General features: G+C 41.1%; 1 protein-coding gene and 1 pseudogene across 2 annotated transcripts in view; both read right to left on the bottom strand.

Moving 5' to 3' along the window:
- Positions 1–480: 480 nt before the first annotated feature.
- Positions 481–21467, bottom strand: part of UBE2V1 (ubiquitin conjugating enzyme E2 V1) — a 32674-nt gene continuing 11687 nt past the window's right edge. Inside the window, exons 2-4 of the mRNA XM_079783741.1 lie at positions 15427–15575; positions 3351–3476; positions 481–2183 (exon numbers count right to left, since the gene is read on the bottom strand). Coding sequence (XP_079639867.1) covers positions 2037–2183; positions 3351–3476; positions 15427–15575 — 422 coding nt within the window. The 3' untranslated portion in view covers positions 481–2036. The remainder of the gene's footprint in view (positions 2184–3350; positions 3477–15426; positions 15576–21467) is intronic.
- The window catches only part of LOC307106930 (large ribosomal subunit protein uL22-like), a 389619-nt pseudogene continuing 371634 nt past the window's right edge, over positions 3483–21467 (bottom strand). The window contains exon 2 of the transcript XR_013815271.1: positions 3483–12272. The product of XR_013815271.1 is annotated as a large ribosomal subunit protein uL22-like (transcript). The remainder of the gene's footprint in view (positions 12273–21467) is intronic.

Here is a 21467-nt window from a genome sequence, read left to right as displayed (position 1 = left end):
ACAATAAGAATGCCACCCTGTTTGTTTACTACAATCTTTTAGGACAAGGGTTGGCAAATTATGGTCCACAGGACAAACCTGGCCCACTGCCTGTATGACCCCCTGGAATGAAGAATGTTTTACAGATGAACATTTGCAACTGATGTGATAATAGGGAATACAAACTTTATATTCCAACTAAGCAAAATGTTCTCCTCTAAAAAAAGAATTCCCACTACAAAAAAATTATACTCAATTATTATAATTTCATCAATAAAAAAAATTTGTGGAAATTTGTTTTCTCTCATGACATAAATACATTTTCTATCTTGCCTCGTGGCCCATGAAGCCTAAATATTGACTAACTTAGGCCCTTTGTAGAAAAAGTTTGCCAACCCCAGCACTAGGAAGTCTACCGGAATCCCACAGCATCTAACACATTACTAGTAAATGCCGATCCTGTTATATGCCAAGAGGAAGAAGAGCAGAGCTTCTTAAATATTAACGCACACTTTTTTTTTATTATATTAAAATCAGGCAATGGTCTGACAATAAAAAGGCTGCTTATGGAATACTGTTATGTTAAACTTTACTTACAGGATGTTAAATCCTTACAACTAAGGTTTTCCCCAGAAAAAGATTAATGAAAACATCAATTGCTTTTCAGACTTGATAGTTGCTGCTTCGAAAGGTGGTTTTACACAAATACTAAATTACCAAAAAAAAAAAAAAATCCTTTATAACACAATGAATCACTTTTATTTCGGTATGCATCCACATCTCAGCAATTAGTGGTCCTGAACAGAAAAGTGGAAAAACGCAGCCATTTGCCAGGAAGTCAAGCCCGCCAATTTTGGGGTTCTGCCGTGCACATCGAGTTCTTTCTTAATCCATGCTGAGGCCCATGAGAAGCTGCAGCACCAAAACCAAAGTATGCACCGAATTCAAGGTTCTTTTTGTTCCAGTTGTCAGATTCCAAACTAGACCCAAATGGATTGCAAAGATGACCAAATGAGATCTCTGTTTAAAACTTCAATTTGTAAAAGCAAAAGCAATGATAGGAACAACAACAAAATTCATTCAGAGGGATCATATGTGCTTACAAGTGTCTTCTGTGGCCTTCCTGAGCTTAAAAAACAAACGTATCAGCTGATGACGACAGCAGAGTGGCAGGGCTGCGGACCCAATTTCATTTCCTGGGCTGCTGGAGAATAAATGAATGTGGTTCCAAAACTAAAGGAGGGAGGTCAGAGACTCTTTCCAACCTTACCTGATGGCTTCTGGCCAAAGCAAGGGAGTGTCATGGAAAGTGTTGGGTGGTGATGGTGCAAGAAAGGGACCTGAAGAGGAGGAAGGAGGAAGCAGCACCCCTCGATATAAAGGTGGTGGGGGAAGTTATGGGGAAAGCCCTGAATTCCTCACCAAAGGCCAATTTCGGAGGGGAGCAGAGGGGGTTACAATCTATGCTTCGGCCAAGGGTGGTAGTAGAGTGGGGAAAGGATGGTGGCTTGGAAGGGGGAGGGGCATCATTTAAGACTTAAAAAAAAAGAAACCAGGGGTGCAAAGGAAGCACCCACACACACCCAGCAGTAGTCCCACAGGCTGTGACCTGAAACCTTCACATCTACTCTAACAAGCCACCCCAAGCTGGAGGGCTGTTGCAGGGAGGAGGAGGGGGGGAGGGAGAAGGCAGAGCCCCCAGGCCATGTAATCAGCAGCAAGGTGATTGTGTGATGTGTCTTTTCACAGTTGAGTTAGATGTGCCCCACCAGTTATGATGGGAATCAATTTAAATATACTTTCTTGATCCCAGAAGTTCAACTATGTGGACAGTGGTTACACTTGACAGGATGATTTGTTATAGCACAACTTATATATTTCAAATGGACAAAAAATTAGTATCATTTACAGTATCTTAAGATAAACTGCCTTTGAACGGGAGCTTCCTTTCCAGTACTTTGAGGTCTACAAGACGTATCTAGAAAATTTACTACTGTGGAAAATGAAGACTGCTTAAATCGAATGGGGGAGGGGCGGGCCTGTGGTTTTCTTTGTGATTAGTTGCTGTAACACTGTCCTTCGGGTGGCTGAGGGAGTTTCATATTTTCTTTAGACATCATTAGGCGTCGAAGCTCCTGCAGGACAACTTTGATACTATATGAATTCTGCCATTTCGCTAGCACTGATATGGCTCTTGGGTCCACCTATAAAAAAGCAAATAAAAACAAATTACTGCTGGGCTCTCAAACAAAAGAACTGTTGTACACCGGAGTTAACCTACAGTATAAATTTGAGTAAAATGCATTTTTTTAAATTGAACACGCTGATCATACAATATCTGACATGCAGAATACCTGCAAGATCCCTCCCACCAGTCTGTTCTTCCCTTTTTATGTCCCAAACCCTCACTGTTTGGGAGACGTAAATTATGGATAAGTAAAGCCACCTTTAGAGAAATGGCCTGATGCTTGGCGAGACTCAACCCAACCAGCTCTGAAACAATGACCTGCTTCTGGGCGGGCTGCGCTGCTCAGGGCTTGTCCTTTCTCGACTCTACACCCAGGTGGTGGATGACAAAGATGTGCAGGGCAGTTGGAAGAGCAAAGACAACGGGTGGCCTGGACCCAAGCTCTAGTGACAAGGGCCTGCCTCAGAGTCATAATCTCTCAAGTTAACGCAGCATTCCCTAAAAGAAATTTCCCAAAGCATGGGTCAAGTTCTGGTTCTGGACTTTAGGTGGAACTTGGATACAACATTAAACACTGAACACACACTACAAGGCTCACATCTTTTCAAACCACCCCCCCTCAAATCTTTGGAATACCTCAAAATTTAGGCTTAGCTCACGTGAAGTTAACTTATGCCACACCCTCCAACACCTGCTGATCTCCCCTTTGAACAAGAGAGCTCCAAGGCTCCAAGCCCTTGGCAAAGAACATAAGGAGGAAAAATTTATTCACTTTGCTTTGGTTTTGTAGTATTTCTTGTTGCCATTACTGCCTTATGGCAAGTGTGACTGGTTTTCGTTTATGGCAGTAAAAATAAGTTAAAGAAAGCAAGGACATTAAAAAAAAATTATATACCAGTGGTCCACAAATTAGGTCACAAGGTAAAAGTGTGACCCTGGGCAAGATCTTTCACCTCTGTGCCTGTGTCCTCATTCTACCTCACAGGGGTATAGCACGAGGACCGATGAGCTCATATATCAAAGTGACGAGCACAGTGCCGGCCCGATGCGTGACCCCACCTCAAATGTTCATACTACAGTATGTGTCATCGTCATATAACCAAGGAACACGTGGGGTCAGGCCTAAAAGCACAAGGCATTTCTCAATCCTGGGGAACACGTAGGGGCAGGAAAAACAACTTACCACTCCATTAGAACTATTAACTCCGTTCATATTAATTTTTGTTACAAATCTTACAAAGGGGGGTGCTTCTGGGTATTTGGGTCCACACTCTATTTTAAGGCTGTATATTCGGTTTTCATAAATTGTCTGGAAAAGAAGGGTAGAGATATCAGCAATTACAGAGAATTCAACGAAAAGGCAGACCTTCTGAAAGCCCAACACCCCCGACTGCAGAACGGGTGCATCTGCTTCCAATACGCAGTCTGCCTGTTATTTGGTAAGTCAGTGGTAACTAGTCCCTATACTAGTGCCTGGGTATTCTGGCCTTGGGGAAAAGTTAGCATCATTAAATCTTTTTTTTAAAATCCTCACCCAAGGACATGCTTAGAGAATGGGAGGGACGGAGAGAGGGAGGGAGGAACATTGATCAGTTGCCTTCTGTACATGCCCTGAGGGGGGGTTGAACTTGCAATCCAGGTATGTGCCCGAGCAGGAATTGAACTGGCAGCCTTCTGATGCATAGGACAAGACTCAACTAACTGAGCCACTCCAGCCAGGCAATGAAGTTTTAAGTTAGTATTATTAAGTCCAATCAGGTGGACCTGTTTTTATGTTAATTTTTCTACTTTGCAGAGCTGCCCTACACTCTGGGGATGGTGTGTTAAGAGGTATTCTCTATTCTGGGAAGCCACACTGTATGTCTATTCACTCCAGGATCACAGCCAATGCATTAAGTGTCAATATGTCCAAAGCACAGAACAGGCATCTCCTCTTTACAGAACTTCAAAATTAAGCAGAAGGTAGGGGTGGGGGTGCAGATGGGTACAGATATGAGAGCTGCTTTCCCACTTCATCATCACTCTGGGGCTGTGCACTGCACAAGGGATCTCAGCGGGCAGGTACCGACCCTCCCTTGCTATTTTTACAACGGCCCAAGAGATTACCAGTCTTTAGTGTGTGTGTGTGGGTGGGGGGGGGGGGGAGGGAGTGGGGAGGGGCGCCAAGGTCACCAGGCCTGCGTAAAAAATACTCCTTCTTCAAACACCAGCCGTGCTTTTGTTGGGAAACACTGGAAAAGTCCAATGCCCCACGTCAATGAACTTTTCCCTGCAATGTCTACCCAATAAGCAGTAAAATGTGCGGCCACTGCCAGGCTGTTCCTTCTGCCTACAGTTCCCTGCCCTCACCTGAGCTACCTACCTTTAAGACCCTGTTCAAACACTACCTAGTCAAACACCCCCCAGTTCAAACATTATACAGGACAGAAGGCTAATCCACAGCTGTCTGTCCTATATTAAATCGCATTGTTATCACTTGTGTCTGAAGACCACACTGTGGTGACGTCTCCCCATCAGGTGGCACCTCCTATGGTTCCCTTCTTAGGCACCTGTGCCCTTTCCTCATTGCATGCTGCACAAATAACTGTTCCTGTGCAAACAGCGACATCTAGCGGTCCTTGGAAAAATAAAATTAGAAGATGTGATTTAAACCCCTGAAAACATTGTGTCTAAATCAAGCATGTCAAACTTGCAGCCCACAACAAATATTTTTGCGGCCCAGCCAATATAATGGTATGTAAGAAACGTTTTAATAAAAAATTAGTAACTTAATTTTTACAATATCCTGTTATACATAATTATTAATAACGAACTACAACATTCGCTGATTACTATAATCATGTTGCATTCATTTCCCTTATGTGCAGGCGCACCATTTCTCTCCACTAATACTAGCAGCGAATATTTTAGCAGTCAATTGCCACATCATTAGTCTTGGACTGACTTGTTTGGTGTGCGCAATTCGGAGAACAAGAAAAATAGGTTTATTTGAGTTACGCATATTAATTTGTGTAGTTATTCAGTGCCTGGTAAGTTAACGTTCAAGAAAAAATATTAATTTTTATTACAATGTTCTATTATTTTATGTTAACGATTACTCATTTATTTCAGCCCTTTGTATTCAGCGTGTCTCCATTGAAATAAACCTATGTTTCTATGACAATTGAAGCTTTTATTTTTTTGCGGCCCACATAAACTTTTTAAAAAAATATTATTTCAGAGAGGAAGGAAGAGGGAGAGAGAGATGGAAACATCAATGATGAGAATCATTGATCAGCTGCCTCCTGCACGCCCCCTACTGGGGACAGAGCCCTCAACCCAGGCATGTGCCCTTGATCAGAATCCAACCCAGGACCCTTCAGTCTCCAGGCCTACGCTCTATCCACTGAGCCAAACCAACCAGGGCAGCTCACATAAACTTAAACCTGTTTATTTGGCCCGTGTTAACCTTTGAGTTTGACATGCTTGTCTAAATATTGGCCTGTCCCTAATAAAATAAAAAAAACTGGAACATATTTTAAGATTCAGAAGGTATTGATAATATACCCGCAGAAACCCTTCACATCCACTTATCAGAGACTATATACTATAACAAAACCAAAACTCAAATCTGGATTTCCACCCACCCTCAACCTGCTCCAACATCTGGCAGTTAGTTAAAGCAAAAACCTAGCAGCCATCCATGATTCCCTTTTCCGGTACCCCCTACCTTCTAATCATCAAAAAGTCTCACATCCACCCACTTTCCTCCACCCCTGTACCTCATCTGAATCTTCCAGGTTTGATTTTTCTTCAGCTCCCTACAATCTGTTCTCCATACAGCAACCTCACTGACCTTTTAAATCCAGAAACTGTCCTTTCAGGCTTAGCCTTTCTACTGGCTTCCTAGTTACCTGAGAAGGAAACCAAAGTTTCTGAATCGGACCCTATGCACCCTTGCCTTCCTCTCCTTTTATTTTCTGCCCCCCTATCCAGGCCTGCTGGCCTCCTTACTCATCAAACACTCCAAGTTCTATCTTGGGGCCCTTATGCCAGCCCATCCTCTGCATCCTGCAGCTCCCAGGCTCAAGTGAACTTTTCTCTCACAAGTCCCACTGACCCCCCATCTGAAGACTCACACCCAGTCTGGTATCAGACCTCCCTCATCAAACACAGAACAAGGAGGGCAGGATCCCAACAGAATTAGTATTCAAATGTTCATTGAATGAATGAATGTTGCCCTTCATATTAATGTAAAATGAGCAGCTTGTTGCCATTAAGGAGTTTCCTCAGAGGAAAAAAAACCCCACTCAGTAAACATAACAAGTAGAAAGCAAACAGGAACATGATTTCCACACAGATTTATGGAAAACATAAAAGGTCTACCTTGGCACAGTCTCTATCAGCAACTACACACTAAGTATCTGTTGACTGCATGGGTCCCAAATCTATCCCTATGTGTGTCCTGCATTCATGCTCAATGGTTTTGTCTGTCATAAAACTCAAAGACAGAATTCCTTACATAAAATGTCCTTGGGGGTATGGGCACAAGGTAATTGCCAAAGTCACAAAGTCCTTTAAAATATCTGATACCACATTTTGGAGGCTCTGATGCACTAATATCTTAATCTACTGGTACGTTTGTGGCTTATCAGTATTGATAAAATTTCACTGATATCTATTAACAATAATATAAAAATGGTTAAAAAGGTGGGCAGTTTAATAGGATTCTGACTATTACACAGATTAAATATTAATATTACTTTTGACACTATGAAGTCTAATTTTAAAACATCCATGCTATGACTGATTTCTTAAAAAGAAAAAAAGAAACACTGAGTTCTGACCACTGATGTTCAACTGGAAATTTCACTGGAACACAGTATAAAAGGCTCAACTCAGGTAAACACAGAGACCCCGAAGGGTCATTAAAAAGCCCAAAGTACGATTTTTTATAAAAACAGGGTTCTGTAATTTGGATATGAGTTAGAAAATTAATTGTGCCCTATCCAGGGGACCCCCCAGATTCTGAACTTGAGCTAGACCAAGAGGAATCCATGAGGTGCTATCTGGTCAGACTTAGGTGGATTCTATATCATTGGTTCTCCCGCTACCTAGAACCTCTTATTTTATTGCCCCCTCTTTTTAGATCAACTCTCCTTTGATTTGGATATATTGAGGTTTGTTGAGAAGGATTTTGTAGAGTAGATTAACAAAGTTCCAAGAGTGAAATTACAGTGTGTTATGTGTGTGTGGGGAAAATTCATCTTATTTTTTCTCTACATGGGGTACAACACTGTGAAATTCAGTCTTCAACTGATGGCCCTGCAGTTCTCCTAAAACACAGATCTTTGTTTCTTTCTTTAACAAAGTTTAAGCTAGTGTTAATAAATTAAAAAGAGAAACTACTTGTCTGTCCACTTTAGCTTTGTTTTAAGCCCATTTCATATTGTTGTCTGTGTTGTAATTCATACTTTTGATACCATTTCTGATATGTAAAATTGGTTGCCTTGTAAACATCTTAAAGACTTCAATCATAAATAAACTACTGTGGCTGTTAGCAAACAAACAAACCAACCCAACAGGGTTCTGGTTTTCTTCTTTTGTTTGTGAGTGTGTCAGGGACCTCCTGAAAAGGTTCCATGGGAAAAGGAAATGTGCCTGATGGAGAATTGTTAGGGTATCTGTCCCTGAATGGTACACAGTTCTTAAAATTCGTTATTTGATCACGAAACAACACTTCCCACATTGATGAAGTGGCTTGAGCTTCATGGGACAATTTGGCAGTGCCTATCAAAATGTGAACCAGGCATGCTCAGACCAGCAAGAGCATTTCTAGGAATTTCCTACAGGCAGACTCAGACTTGTGCATAAAAATGTGAAGCACTGTCTGCAACAGCAAAAATAACTGTAAATAATCTAAATGTCTACATGCAAGGGACTGACTAAATATGGCATATTCACATAATCGGATACTTTGTAGCCTCTTCAAAGGCTGAGGCAGAGCACGCACGCACACAGCCGAGGCAGAGCTGGTGGTATAGCCAGCAAGTTGCAGAATACGTACAATCTATAAAAACAAACAGGTGCCTCCCTCCAACTCTGGGTATATTTATGTGCACACAGGCTATTTCTCCATTAGGCACAACAGGTCCAGAGCCTAGAGATTACAAGCTTTTCCTAGACCAGTGATGGGCAACCTTTTGAGCTTGGTGTGTCAAACTTCGCTAAAAAACTGAGCATAACTCGGGTAGTGTGTCACTTTGAGGAAAAAACATTATTTCGCAAATGTTTCATCCTCAGGAGCAGCAAATGTTTCATCCTCGGCATGCGGCCGCCTCAGCGGCCGCGTGTCATCAGAAATGGCTACACGTGTCAGTGCTGACACGCGTGTCATAGGTTCGCCATCACTGTCCTAGACCCAAATATATATATATGATCCAGCCTAACCATGAGGAAAAAAACATCAGGCAAATTCCAACAGAGAGAAATTCTATAAAATACTTGACCAGTACCCCTCAACATTAACAAGGGCAAGAAAAACCTGAAATTGTCACAGTCTCAAGGAGCACAGGATATGACGACAAAATATAATGTAGTATCTTGGGTAGAATTCTGAAACGGAAAATAGACATAAGGTAAAGACTAAGAATACCTGAATAAATTATGGACTTTAGTTAATAATAATGTATCAATATTTGTTCATTGGTTCTTACAAATGTACCACACTAGAACACTAATATACTAACAATAAGGAAAACAGGAGGGAGGTGTATGGGAACTTTCTGTACTATTTTTGCAACTTTTCTGTAAGACAATTATAAATTAAAATTTATTTGAAAAATGCATGATATGGGTAAAGGGAAACAGTATTGACTTAAAAATATGCAAAGAAAATTATAAAATCTAAATTAACATATAATAAAATGGTGATACTAGGTCATCTAAACATTACCCGCTACTCAATTCAAAACTTATATATAGTTAAATGTGGCAGTAAGGGGTACCAGGAGAAAAGACATGGCACTAGGTATTTTAACAGAGAATTTAATATAGGGAGTCGGTTACATCAGTGTCATTGGACTAAAAAAACTTTAAAAAGGGAACATGAGCTAACACAGGGGCAATAACTGCAGGGAGCAGGTGGTAACCCTTAAGGTTGGGGGACAAAGGGAACAGGCTGCAGCTGATCAGACCTGGAGGCTGAGGAGTGGTTTCTGGAGCTGAAGGAAGAACTCTGAGGAGGGGGCGCTGTGCGGCCGGTGCTCGGGAGTGTCTCCCAAAGCTGAGGCTGGAACCCACAGGTGATGCCTGAATGAAGGGCTATTACCAGAGTGGCAGAGACAGAACAGTCCCTTCTCCCTGCCAGTCAGGCCCTCTCCTATGTCCTGAACAGAGAAAGCTAACAGGAAGCCAGCTGACAAAGGAAAGACGTAGTTTGTAGTATCCAAAGCAGGGCAGAGAAAGGTGGGCTTGGAGCTTACTAACCAGCACCTGCGCACGCCTTCTAGACAGTGACAAGACACCATTTTCCTTTGCACACAAACAAACTCGCTCTGTCCACCAGTCAGAGTATCCTTCTGAGTGAGCCACAGGACCCATCTAGAGGCCATAGTAATTATTCATTTCTCTATTCAATCCCACTGCTACAGGAATATTCTACAACCTAAAGACTAAACTGTCAAGCTTACCACACAATACTAATAAAATACAAAGGAAAAGAGACACTTGCCCTTCCCACTTACTTTGTTTTTGTCAGTGTCACCCCAGCATGAGCCCCTCCTCTTGGCAGCAAGAGCTGCTTCTGGCCTCTAGCGCTCTCCTAACCAGTCCCTCTGGCCTTCTCCAGTGCTAGGTTCTGATGGCCCTAGCCTCCTCCCCTGCCCTCCCAGCCCCAGAGAGTGGCTGTTTTCTATAGTGTTATCTTTGTGTTCCTACAGTGTACCCTTTTTGCTTTTTCAGTCCAACATCTATTTGATCAATTTCCTATATTAAATTATCGTTGTTGATATAACTAGTATGGTTTCTCTTTTCCTGGCTGACACAAAGAGTTAAGGGGAACAAAGTGAACTTCTTACTCCATACTCTGTTTTGTTTTTTAAAAATTTGAGAATATATTCATCCATCAGATGTAACTTGAAGCTATTAAAAAAGAGACAGGTCAATATGCACTGATGTGGAATGACATCCATCATTTGTTGAGTGAAAAAAAAGGTGTTGAAAAACGTTACACAGAGCAAGGTCTCACTTGTATTAAAAAGGGTATGTACTTGGGTACTCTCTCTCCAGGGAGCACAACCATGCCATTCCCTTCCCCTTTCCCTTCCTCCACAGGCATGTATCCCTAACCTCTAAGGGACCTCATGAGACTTGCAACCAGAGCAATGGGCAGCGGCAGCTTGTCCCAGGCTAACCCCCTAACCCTGTCTCTAAGGTCCCCTATCATTTGGCTTTCCAGTGAGCCAAAGCAAACCCAGCCTCGGCTCTCCTGTTCCTTCTTCCATGCCCTTCCTTTTTTTACTCTCCTATATATAGTTTTGCTACAGTCAATAAATTCTTGCTTGCTTTTCTACATTTTGTCTCGATTGAAATCTTTCCCTCAAGACAAAAAAAAAAAAAAAAAAAAAAAGATATGTATTTGTGTACCCACAAAAACAACCAGTTGTTGTCACAACTGGGGGAGGGAGGTACTACTGGCATATGGTGCGTAGAGACCACGCTAAACATCCCCCAGTGTACAGGACAGCTCCCCAACAACAAAGAATGATGCAGCCCAGTACATCCTGCTGAGGCGGAGAAACCCTGCTCTGTAACCTGGCTACTGTCAGCACCTCTGTGGTCAGAACTGCACTTCTAATGCTGTGAACAGTGGACATTTGCCTGAATGTTACAAGGGGCACTTGGATGGATTTAGGTTTGGAGAACTTGCTTTCCTTAAAAAAAAAAAAAAAACGGCATTCAAATAGCTAACATACACATATAAATAAAGCATACTCAAAGAGTACAAAAAGATATATGGTAAAAAGTAAGTCTCCTTTCCACCCTGGCGCCAGCCAGCCAGATCCCTTTGGAAGAGGGCAAATCACGGTCACCCATGTCTTTTATGTACTCCCAAAAGTATTTGAAGCACAGAAGAGACAAGTACTAATGTATGACCTTTTCCTCTCCCACCATGGCCCCCATCCCATGTGGCAGCATATTCTGTATACTGCTTTGCACCTCCCTTCTTTTCTTTTACTTTTATTAGTATTTATTTTATGCTGAATTTACTCTGGGACCATAAGTGTTTGTTTCTTTAGCTTTTTCTTCTGTGCAACCCCCTCTTCTGGTTTACGAACAATGTGCTCTTTTTCAGTAAGGATCATCTCAATGTGGCAGGGAGAGCTCATGTATGGGTTAGCCCGCCCATGAGCTCTGTAAATTCTACGCTGCATCTTGGGAGCCTTTTTCACCTGGATGTGCTCAATGACTAGAGAATCTACATCTAAACCCTTAAGTTCAGCACTGCTGTCTGCATTTTTAAGCTTGTGCAGCAAAAATTCAGCACTCTTTTGGGCCACCAACCCTGCGTTGAGCCCCACTGTTCTGCCTGGGCACACCTACCAACTCCACCATTTTAATGACGGAATGGCACACATTGCTGCTGTAAAGTGACGTCCTTCAGATACTTGGTGGCTTTCCAAATATGCATACCCTTGATGGTCTGGGCAGTCTCATGAGTGTTTTTAAAGTGAACACGAAGATTTGAGCCTCTTGATTTGCAAGATTTTGTGGTTTTTTCTGGGTCAAGTGAATAGAAAACAATTTTCATAGGTCACCTCTGGCCACTTTGGGGAAGAGGAATAGTGGTGCACCTCACTTTTTTCACTTAAATATCATAGGGATTGTCCCATTTGCAGCACATAAATTTGTTTCATTCATTTGAACAGTTGAACAGTACATAATATAGTCAATTGAAAGACCCTGAGGCAGTTTCCAATATTTTGCTACTGTTGAAAATGCTGCATGAAATAACTTTGTATACGTAGGCTTTTTGGCAATACATTCAAGATAAACTGAGTTAATTCCCAGCAGAATTGCTGGATCATATGGCATACATTTAAAAAAAAATGTTTTTAATTCTCACCTGAGGATATTTTTTTCCATTGATTTTTAGAGAGAGTGGAAGTGAGGGGAAGACACAGAGAGAGAAACATCAATGTGAGAGAGACACATCGATTGGTTGCCTCCCACACGCGCCCTGACCATGGTCAGGAATCGAGCCTGCAACTGAGGAACATGCCCTTGACCGCAGTCAAACCCGCAACCCTTCAGTCCATGGGCCAACACTCTAACCATGAGCCAAACTGACTAGGGCTATATCTTTTAAATTTTAATGGCTTTTCTTTTTAATAATACAATAATAAAAATCTAATAGGGAAATGAATTACTCAAGTGCTCTATTAGATGCTTTAATAACTGCATATACCTTGTATTCTAATCTTAAAACATACTGGTCATAGGAACCACCTAGAAGCAAATAGTTCCTTTTAAGACTAGCTTTTAACCTTGCAAAGTCAGGGCAATCAAAATTATAGGAATAAAAAGACAGACAATAACAAGTACTGGTGAGGATGCAGAGAAATTGAAACTCTGCTGCGTTGCTGGTGGAAATGTAAAATGGTGCAGCCACTTTGAAAAACAGTTTGGGCAGTTCTTTAACATGTCAAACACAGAATTACCATATGATCCAACAATTCCATCCTAGGTATAAAGAGAATCAAAAACATTAGTCCACACAAAAACCTGTGCACAAATGTTCACAGCAGCATTTTTCATGATTGGAAAAATACAAATATCCACCAACTAATTAATGGATAAACAAATATGGTATATCTATATAATGGAATATTATTCAGTCATAAAAATGTACATGCTATTACATGGATGATCCTTGAAAACATTATAGTAAGTAAAAGTCAGTCATAAAAGACCGTATGTTATATAATTCCATTTATATGAAATGTCTACAACAGATAAATTCATAGAGATAGAAAGTAAATTAGTGATTGTCAAGGGTGAGGAGTGGGGGACAGAATGGGAGTGACTGCCAATAGGGATGAGGTTTATTTCTGGGATAATTAAAATGTTTTGAAATTAGTGATAGTTGACAGTTCTACTAGTAAGTATAATAAAAAAACCACTGAACTATTTTTTTTATATTTTAAAGGTGTATTCTATGGTAAGTGAATTCTATGATATGTAAATTATATCTCAATAAAACTGTTATTTTTAAAAAAGGATGTATGGAAAGCAGCTTGCATACTGAAATTATTTCATGAAAAGTTAGCCCCTTTTGAAAGAGATAAACTAAAACTCAAGGTGATCTAAAGTGCTTTAGGTATAACAGAATATTTTCCACAGAACTTGGTTCATTTTATTTGTTCATTTGTTTAAATGTGTAATTTAGTGGTATTCAGTGTATTCACAATGTTGTGTATTTGGGTTCACTATTAGGTTGTTACAACCTGAAAACCGATCTGTTGATTAAAAAACCTACTGAACAACTAGCCCATTCTTAGTCATTTCCAGGTGTTCTGGAGAGTAAGGAGTAAGGCACAATAGTTCTCATCCTCAAGAAATCTAAACCACTCTTAGAAAGAGATGAAATGTAGTGAAGGGAGCCATCACCATACAATGGACTTTCAGAGGCAGCAAGAAAAATGATCTCCATGAAGAAATGAGTTTTCTAGATCAGGTTTTCCCCAGTATTTAACAGGTCCAGAAAATCCTAGTTTTCATAGATTTTAAAAAAGATCAAGAAATGAGTAAAGCCCTGGCCGGCTTGGCACAGTGGATAGAACGTCAGCCTGAGGACTGAAGGGTCCCGGGTTCGATTCTGGCCAAGGGCACATGCCTGGATTGCGAGATCGATCCCCAGTGGGGGGTGTGCAGGAGGCAGCCGATCAATGATTCTCTCTCATCATTGATGTTTCTCTCTCTCTCTCCTTCTCCCTTCCTCTCTGAAATCAATAAAGAAATATATTTTTTAAAAAAAGAAATGAGTAAAAACATTTTTTAAAAAAACCTCCAAAACAAAACTATAGTGTTACAAAAATTACTCAAGCAGTAACATTAAGTGGCAAAGTTAGTCACTTGACGTGAATGTGTGACAGCCTAAGATCAACATTAAATTGTCCTAACACTTTATGAGCAGGACACTTTCTTTTCAGTTGGGGCCACATCCCATGTGACTTTCTATCTCCTACAGAGGTGGTGCAGAGCCTTACATGCAGAGAAAAGAATGAACATAATCATCCTTAAGCACAAGCAGACACAGGAAAGGCCCAGCTGCATTCAGGCAGAATCTCCTACTGCTTGTCTGAAAAATGTATCACATTATGGTAATCTATTTCTTCACTCCTACATCACATTACTACTTAAACTGGATAATACTATAATGGGAACAGAGGAAAACTCAAATTATAAACAGGAGGGACACAATGTAGCAGAGTGGTTAAGAGCACAGGCTCTGGAGATAGACCTGTTTTGGAAATTATCAGCCACGTGACTTTGGGCAAATAACATTTGTGAGTCTGTTTCTTCATCTGTAAAACAGAATGCAAGTACACAATAGTAGCACCTAACAACAGGTTCTAATGAGAATTAAATGACATTTCTGGGGGGCTTACTATGTGTCATTAAAAAAAAGGTCAGCTGATTTTATGAAGACTGGGAACTCTCAAATCACAAAGCTCGAAAAGAGAGGTCATTTTCCACTGTGTCTTCTTTGCAAAGGCCTCTGGGCCTAACAGTGCCTGGAACAGATCAGAGCGGACCAGGCAGGCAATAACCCTTCATTGAATGGCCCCCAAAATTAGGACACAGATGCATATTAGACTGGGAAACAATGAATAAAAAACCACAACTGTAAAGGCTTTCCAAGGTTCATCTGGACACTGTCTTCAGGAATGTTGGCTACATCTGGAGCCTTGTTATCTGATAAACCCAAGAGTTTGTTCTAAACTACATCTGAGGGTACAATTACCTCAAACCTCACTGTCTACATTGTCATGTAAATTCACACTATGAGTCTAAACAGGTTTTTGCTTACCATTTAGAGGGATTAAACAGCATCAGAGGAGGTTCAAATATATAAACTGAAACTGGTCAAAAAAGAATAGCCACATTTCAGAAAATATACCATTGGTGAGCTTTTTCCGTGATAAGGCTAATATTTTTTAAAAGGAGGCACAGTGAATTTAAGACATTGACATTTATAGCCGTAGCTCGACGCTTACTCTTGGAGGCCCAATTATCATCCCTGTCCATCTTGTAAGTGTCATGTCTTCGTCATCTTCTAGACCCCAGCTAACTGTGCCATCTCCTACTCCTTTCTGGCCTTCTTCGAGTTCTTCCAACAGTCGAAAATTGCGAGGGACTTTTACTCCTAAAATAAATGGAAAGAAATTCAAGATACTAGCAACTCCAGGGGAACTTGTAAACCTAGAGTTAGTTGCTCATTATCACTACCTGGGAATGAAGATGCTAACATGCAAATAATGCTGAAAGTTGTTGCACCTCAAATTTGCTGCTTTCCAATCTATTTGTAATTGACCAGCACAAGCAGAAGGAAGGGACTTACGGTTTTGTTACAGGTGAAGTAACAACTGAACCAAGAAAGACATACTCAAAACTAGAAAGACACCCCACCCCATTTCCATGGCTTTGACGAACTTCATAAAGGGCTTACATGTGGAAATGTTGATTCATTTGGGTCCATTAGTTAGATGAAAACCATCAATATCAATTGCTAACAAAAGTGCCTTGAAGACAAGAAGCCATTTCTTGTTTTGATCTTATTACACATTTCTGTGCTCATTTGTTAGAATGACTCTCAAACTACCTTAGGAGGAAGAGTTGTCCTGACTGCATCAAATAACAACTATGTCCTCTTGATCAGTAAGAGTCAAACAAAGGCACCAAGGATAACATTTTCAATTATTTAAGCCATAGTTTCTCTCTTAAAAGAGAAAGCTAAAAGAGTAAACAAGTCAGTTCTCTGATTTACTTGTTTCTAAAAACCCAAAGCCTGACAAGGAAGTACACAAACACACCTCACAGGTTCCAGCCACTACTCCCGAGTTCAGACTGAGGCTTGAGCCGTTGTTTCTGGGTGTCTTCCAGAACACAGCGTAGGTACTGGGGCCAGAGAGGGAATGAGGCGGTGGGAGGGCACAGAGCAACTCTCCTAGGGTTGCTCTCTCAACCAGTCCTGACTATCTCTCCTTCCTCCCACCTCTTTCCCTGGAATTTGGACTATTCCTCTGGATAAAACTCAGGATCCAGGCAAAGCGTTCTTTGCCTTAAATGCTGAGCCCCCCAACTGGCTAGACTCTCAGAGAGATAAGTAACTCAACATAGGACTGTGAACAAAAACCCACTGAAGGGATGGTGGAAGATGTTCCCGGAATATCTCAGTATTTCCCAAAGTGTGGGATGCATGCTACTATTAATTCAATTTGAATAAATATCTGAGCATTGACTATATATCAGACACTTTTCTAGGCACTGGGGAATAAGTAGTGAACAAAACAAAAATGCCTGCCCTCATGGTGCTTACACTCTAGAGGGACACATATAATTGATAAAATAAACATGCAGATTATGTAGTATGAGAGATGGTGGTGTTCTGGAGCACAAAGTAATGACAGGAGGAGTTACAATTTTAAATAGGGTGATCAAGGAAAGTCTCACTGCAATCAGGAGTCATGACTACAGACCTGAAAATGAGGGAGCCTGACTTATGGAGGGGGAGAGGGAGGGAGTCTTCCAGGCAGAGGAAAAGGCAAGTGCAAAAGCCCTGAAGGAGGACCTTGCCCACAGCGTCAAAGAAGAGCAACCATGCCAAGTTAGCTGCAGCAGAAAATTAGGGACTTCAACTATTACTGAGTGACAAAAAAGCCACTGGAGTTCTAAACAGAAGAGCAACAGAATCTGACTTGTTTTAACAGGATCCCTCTGACTACTGTGTGAACAACACAGTGAAGGGAGCTAGGGCAGAAACAGCTAGGAGGCTATTCCAAGAATCCTGCAAAAGAGAATACCGGCTTGGACCAGGTAATGGCAGTGAAGGTGGTGAGAAGTAGCACAATTCTAGATATTTAGAAATCTGAACTGAGAAGATTTGTTGTCAGATTGCATGAGAGAAAGAGGAGTAAACTATGGCTCCCAGGCTTTTGGTTTGAGCAACACATAGATGATTTTAGGTGCACATGAATGAACTTGCTTTTACAGTCATGTATTTATTTTTAAGAATAAGTTATTTAGGGCACATAATATTATACTAACTTCTCATTTATGCTGATGGTAAAATTTTCCTTTTAAAATAAATGTAAGTGCCCTTGCTGGTTTGGCTCAGTGGATAGTGTCTGCCTGCGGACTAAAGGGTCCCAGGTTCCATTCCGGTCAAGGATACATGCCCAGGTTGCAGGCTCAATCCCCAGTAGGGGGCGTGCATCAGGCAGCCGAGCAATGATTCTCTCTCACCACTGATGTTTCCATCTCTCTCCCCATCTCTGAAATCAATAAAAATATATTTAAAAAATAAAATAAATGTAAGCAAAAACCTGAAAGCATACTTGAATGGCTTGTCTGGGAAACACTGCCATTTTTCATCCATAGAACAGCCATTAAGTCTCCTGCAGCAAACACAAAACTGAAGGATGTCTGTGACATTATAAGCAAAGAGTCTGAGAATACATCTTTTGTTCAAAAAGAGTTAAATATAAATCTTTAATAATCCTAACTAATTTGGATTAGGGGAAAAATAATCAATGTGCATTACTAATTGGTTAATTTATAAACCTAAACTAATACAAATGAATGGTCAACAAAGAGCAAAGAATCATACTGATAGGAAGACTGATAAATATCTGACTACCTAATCATAGATGGTGTAATGGGCTGAATTGTGTCCTCTTAAATTCATGTTGAAGCCCTAACTCCCAGCACCTCAGAATGTGACCATATTTCGAAACAGTGCTTTTAAAGAACGGATTAAGTTAAAGTGAGACTATTAGGATGGGTGCTAATCCAATTTAACTGATGACCTTAGAAGAAACTTAGACACACACAGAGACAATAAGGATGCACCTTTGCATGAAGTAAAGACCATGTGATAAGGACACAGTGAGAAGGCAGCCACCTGCAAGCCAATGGGAGAGGCTTCAGAAGTAACCAAACCTGCTGACACGGATTTTTTTTACTTCTAGGCTCCAGACCTTGAGCAAATAAATTCTGTTGTTTAAGCCACCCAGTCTGGTATTTTGTTATGCAGCCCTAGTAAACTAATACGGATGCTAAGTGACATCTTAGGCTTAAATTGGAAAGGAAACAGACCAAGATAGCAACAGTGATTATCTCTGGGTACAAAGATTATGGGTAATTTTTCCCCCTTTTCTTATTTCCTGACTTCTTTTACCTCTCTTATTATTTGCATAGCAAAACAAAACAATAACAATATACTCAGGGCCCACATCAACCACACTGTAGGCAAGGGTCCTACTTCTGGGCCTTTGTACTTGCTATTCCCTCTGCCTGAAACACCCTTCCCCCAGATAGCCACCAGTCACGCTCCCTCACCTTCTTCAGGGCTTCAGTTGTATGACACCTGATTGCAATATGGATCGCAGAATCTCTGAAAGTGGGAATCTCACTTAATGGTATTCCCTAAGTGACCAATAACTGTGTCTGTATTTTTTAACCTTTTGCACTCGGATGTCGAGTGTGACTCGACACGGTTAGCATTAGAATAAAGGAATCAAGAAAAAAGCAAGCGAGTGCAAAGGGTTAATATTACCAAACTTGTTCAAGTCAAATGAACAATGGCAAAGTCCTTCATTGAATGAAGTTGCTTCTTTTGGCAAGATAAACGTGCTGCTTTCTTGTGTCGGATAAAATTTAAGTCAGGCTGGATTATCTACTTCTGGTATGACTATTCCTCTTGTAAACTTTGGCAAAGAACATCCTGTGGCTAGAAATGTTATCTCTTCATCTAACAACCAGATATCACAAGCTCATTGTTATTAGTTTCAAAACAGGTGATGAATTCAAGGTATATTTTTCTGATGTTTGAGTCCTACTTGTGATGTAGGAGAAAATATATTAGTAATGAATCCTATACTTCCAACATACATTCCCATGGGGTTAGACATTCAAATACTTTTAAAAAGTGTGCAAAGCCCATATACTCAATTGAACAACAACAACAGAAAGAGTCAGTTAAACAAACTTATTTTAAGTTAGCCTTTGGAACAGTAACTGAGCACCACAGAGGGCAAAGTCAGCTTTTTATTACAGCAGCACTGACATTATAGGATGGTTTGATTTGAGTTAATTATAAAGAAGTCACCAGAAATCTACACTAATAAAAGAGAAAGATGCAAATTGACCGTACCTCCGTGACGCCTACTAGCCAATCAGGAGTGAGCATGCAAATCAACCCAACAAAATGGCAGGTTAATTTACATACGCAGGCACGGAGTGAAGACTGAAGGCTCTGCATGAGCGAAGACTGAAGACTGAAGGCTCCGCTGAGGCCGGAGCCAAGCCTGAAGGCTAAAGGCTTGGCTCCGCTGAAGGCTGATAGCTTGGCTCTGCTGCGGCCCGGGTCTCGGGTGCCGGAGGAAAACCGGTGCTGGCAGCCATAGGAAGGAAGGCCTATTGCACAAATCTTCATGCAATGGGCCTCTAGTCCTATCTAATAAAGAGGGACTATGCTAATTGACCCTCACGCCATCGCAAAGCTGGCGGCACCCAAAGCCAATAAGGAGGGAATATGCTAATTGACTGCCCCACCCTCAAAGATGGCAGCCCCCACAGCCAATATGGAGGGAATATGTTAATTGACTGCCATGCCCTCAAAGATGGCGGTACCCAGTCCCCTCAGCACAACCGCCCAGGGCCGGCCTGAGGCACAGGCAAGCCTCAGATGGCGGCTTCCCAGCCGCCCAAGGCTCAGGTAACCAGAGCCGGCCGAGGCTTGCACTGTCGGCAGTGGCAGCAGCAGAGGTGTGATGGGGCGTCGCCTTTCCCTGATCGCCGGGTCGCCTCCCACGCCTGAGGGCTCCTGGACTGTGAGAGGGGGCAGGGCAGGCCAGGCTGAGGGACCCCCCCCCCCTCCAGTGCATGAATTTTCATGCACTGGGCCTCTAGTAGTTTAATAAATGAAAAACTTAGCATTGGCTAATATCTATTAGGCATTCTTAAAATAGTCCAAGCAGGAGTTGGAATATATATATAAATATATATATTTTTATATAAATATTTATATATCAGAATAATTGTACTTTATACTGATTAATGATAATAAGCATTTATTCCATTTGAATAGTAATTCTCAAACTTTTTGGTCTCAAGACCCCTTTATACTTTTAAAAATTACTGAGGACTTCAAAGAGCCTTTGTTGATGTGGGTTATAGCTATTGATATATATTAAATTAGAAATTAAAAGAGATTTTAAAAAATATTTAATTCATTTAAAATTAATCACAATAAACTATTGCATGTTAAGATAACACATCTTATGAAATAATTATATTTTCCAAAGAACAAAGTAAGTGAGAAGAGTGGTATGACTTTGCAAATTTATTTAACGTTTGGCTCAAACAGGTTTAAGAACTGAGGTGAGCTGGAGAATACACATTCTGTCCAAAGGGGACAGTCACTCCTTTGCTCTGGCCAAATGTCTGTGGGTCATATTCTGTTTAAGGTCCAACACTTTGCAACATCCCTGGGGTCACCTAACTGTCCTCAAAAATCCCTCTGACACTCAACATCCTAGGGTTAGCTCAGCAGATATTTTAAACTCTTTTGTCAGAACGATACGTAAAAATTGATAAACATTGTGCTAGTTAGGCATCAGGCAGTTAAGTACTCTAACTTTATTAACCTTTATTTAGCTAAATCTTAAACTGGATAGCATTTAAAGGAGACTTTTTTTTAAATCCTCACCTAAGGATATTTTTCTATTGATTTTTTAGAGAGAGTGGAAGAGAGAGGGAAAGACAGAGAAATATCTATGTAAGAGAAACACATTGATTGGTTGCCTCCTGCACGAACCCAGGCCAGGGTCCGGGCCGGGGAAGAACCTGCAACTGAGGTATGTGCCCTTGACTGGAATCTAACCTGGGACCCTTTGGTCTGCAGGCCAACTCTCTATCCACTGAGCCAAACCGGCTAGGGCTAAAGGAGACTTACTTTTTAATTCATTTTTTTCTAAGCCATAAATTTTTATTTTCATTCAAAATTCATTAGAAGCAAAGTTTGGGGAATAAACAC

The sequence above is a fragment of the Cnephaeus nilssonii genome, assembly GCF_951640355.1.
Source record: "Cnephaeus nilssonii genome assembly, chromosome: 11".
In the NCBI taxonomy this organism is placed as follows: domain Eukaryota; kingdom Metazoa; phylum Chordata; class Mammalia; order Chiroptera; family Vespertilionidae; genus Cnephaeus; species Cnephaeus nilssonii.
This window is presented reverse-complemented; position numbering and strand designations above follow the sequence as displayed.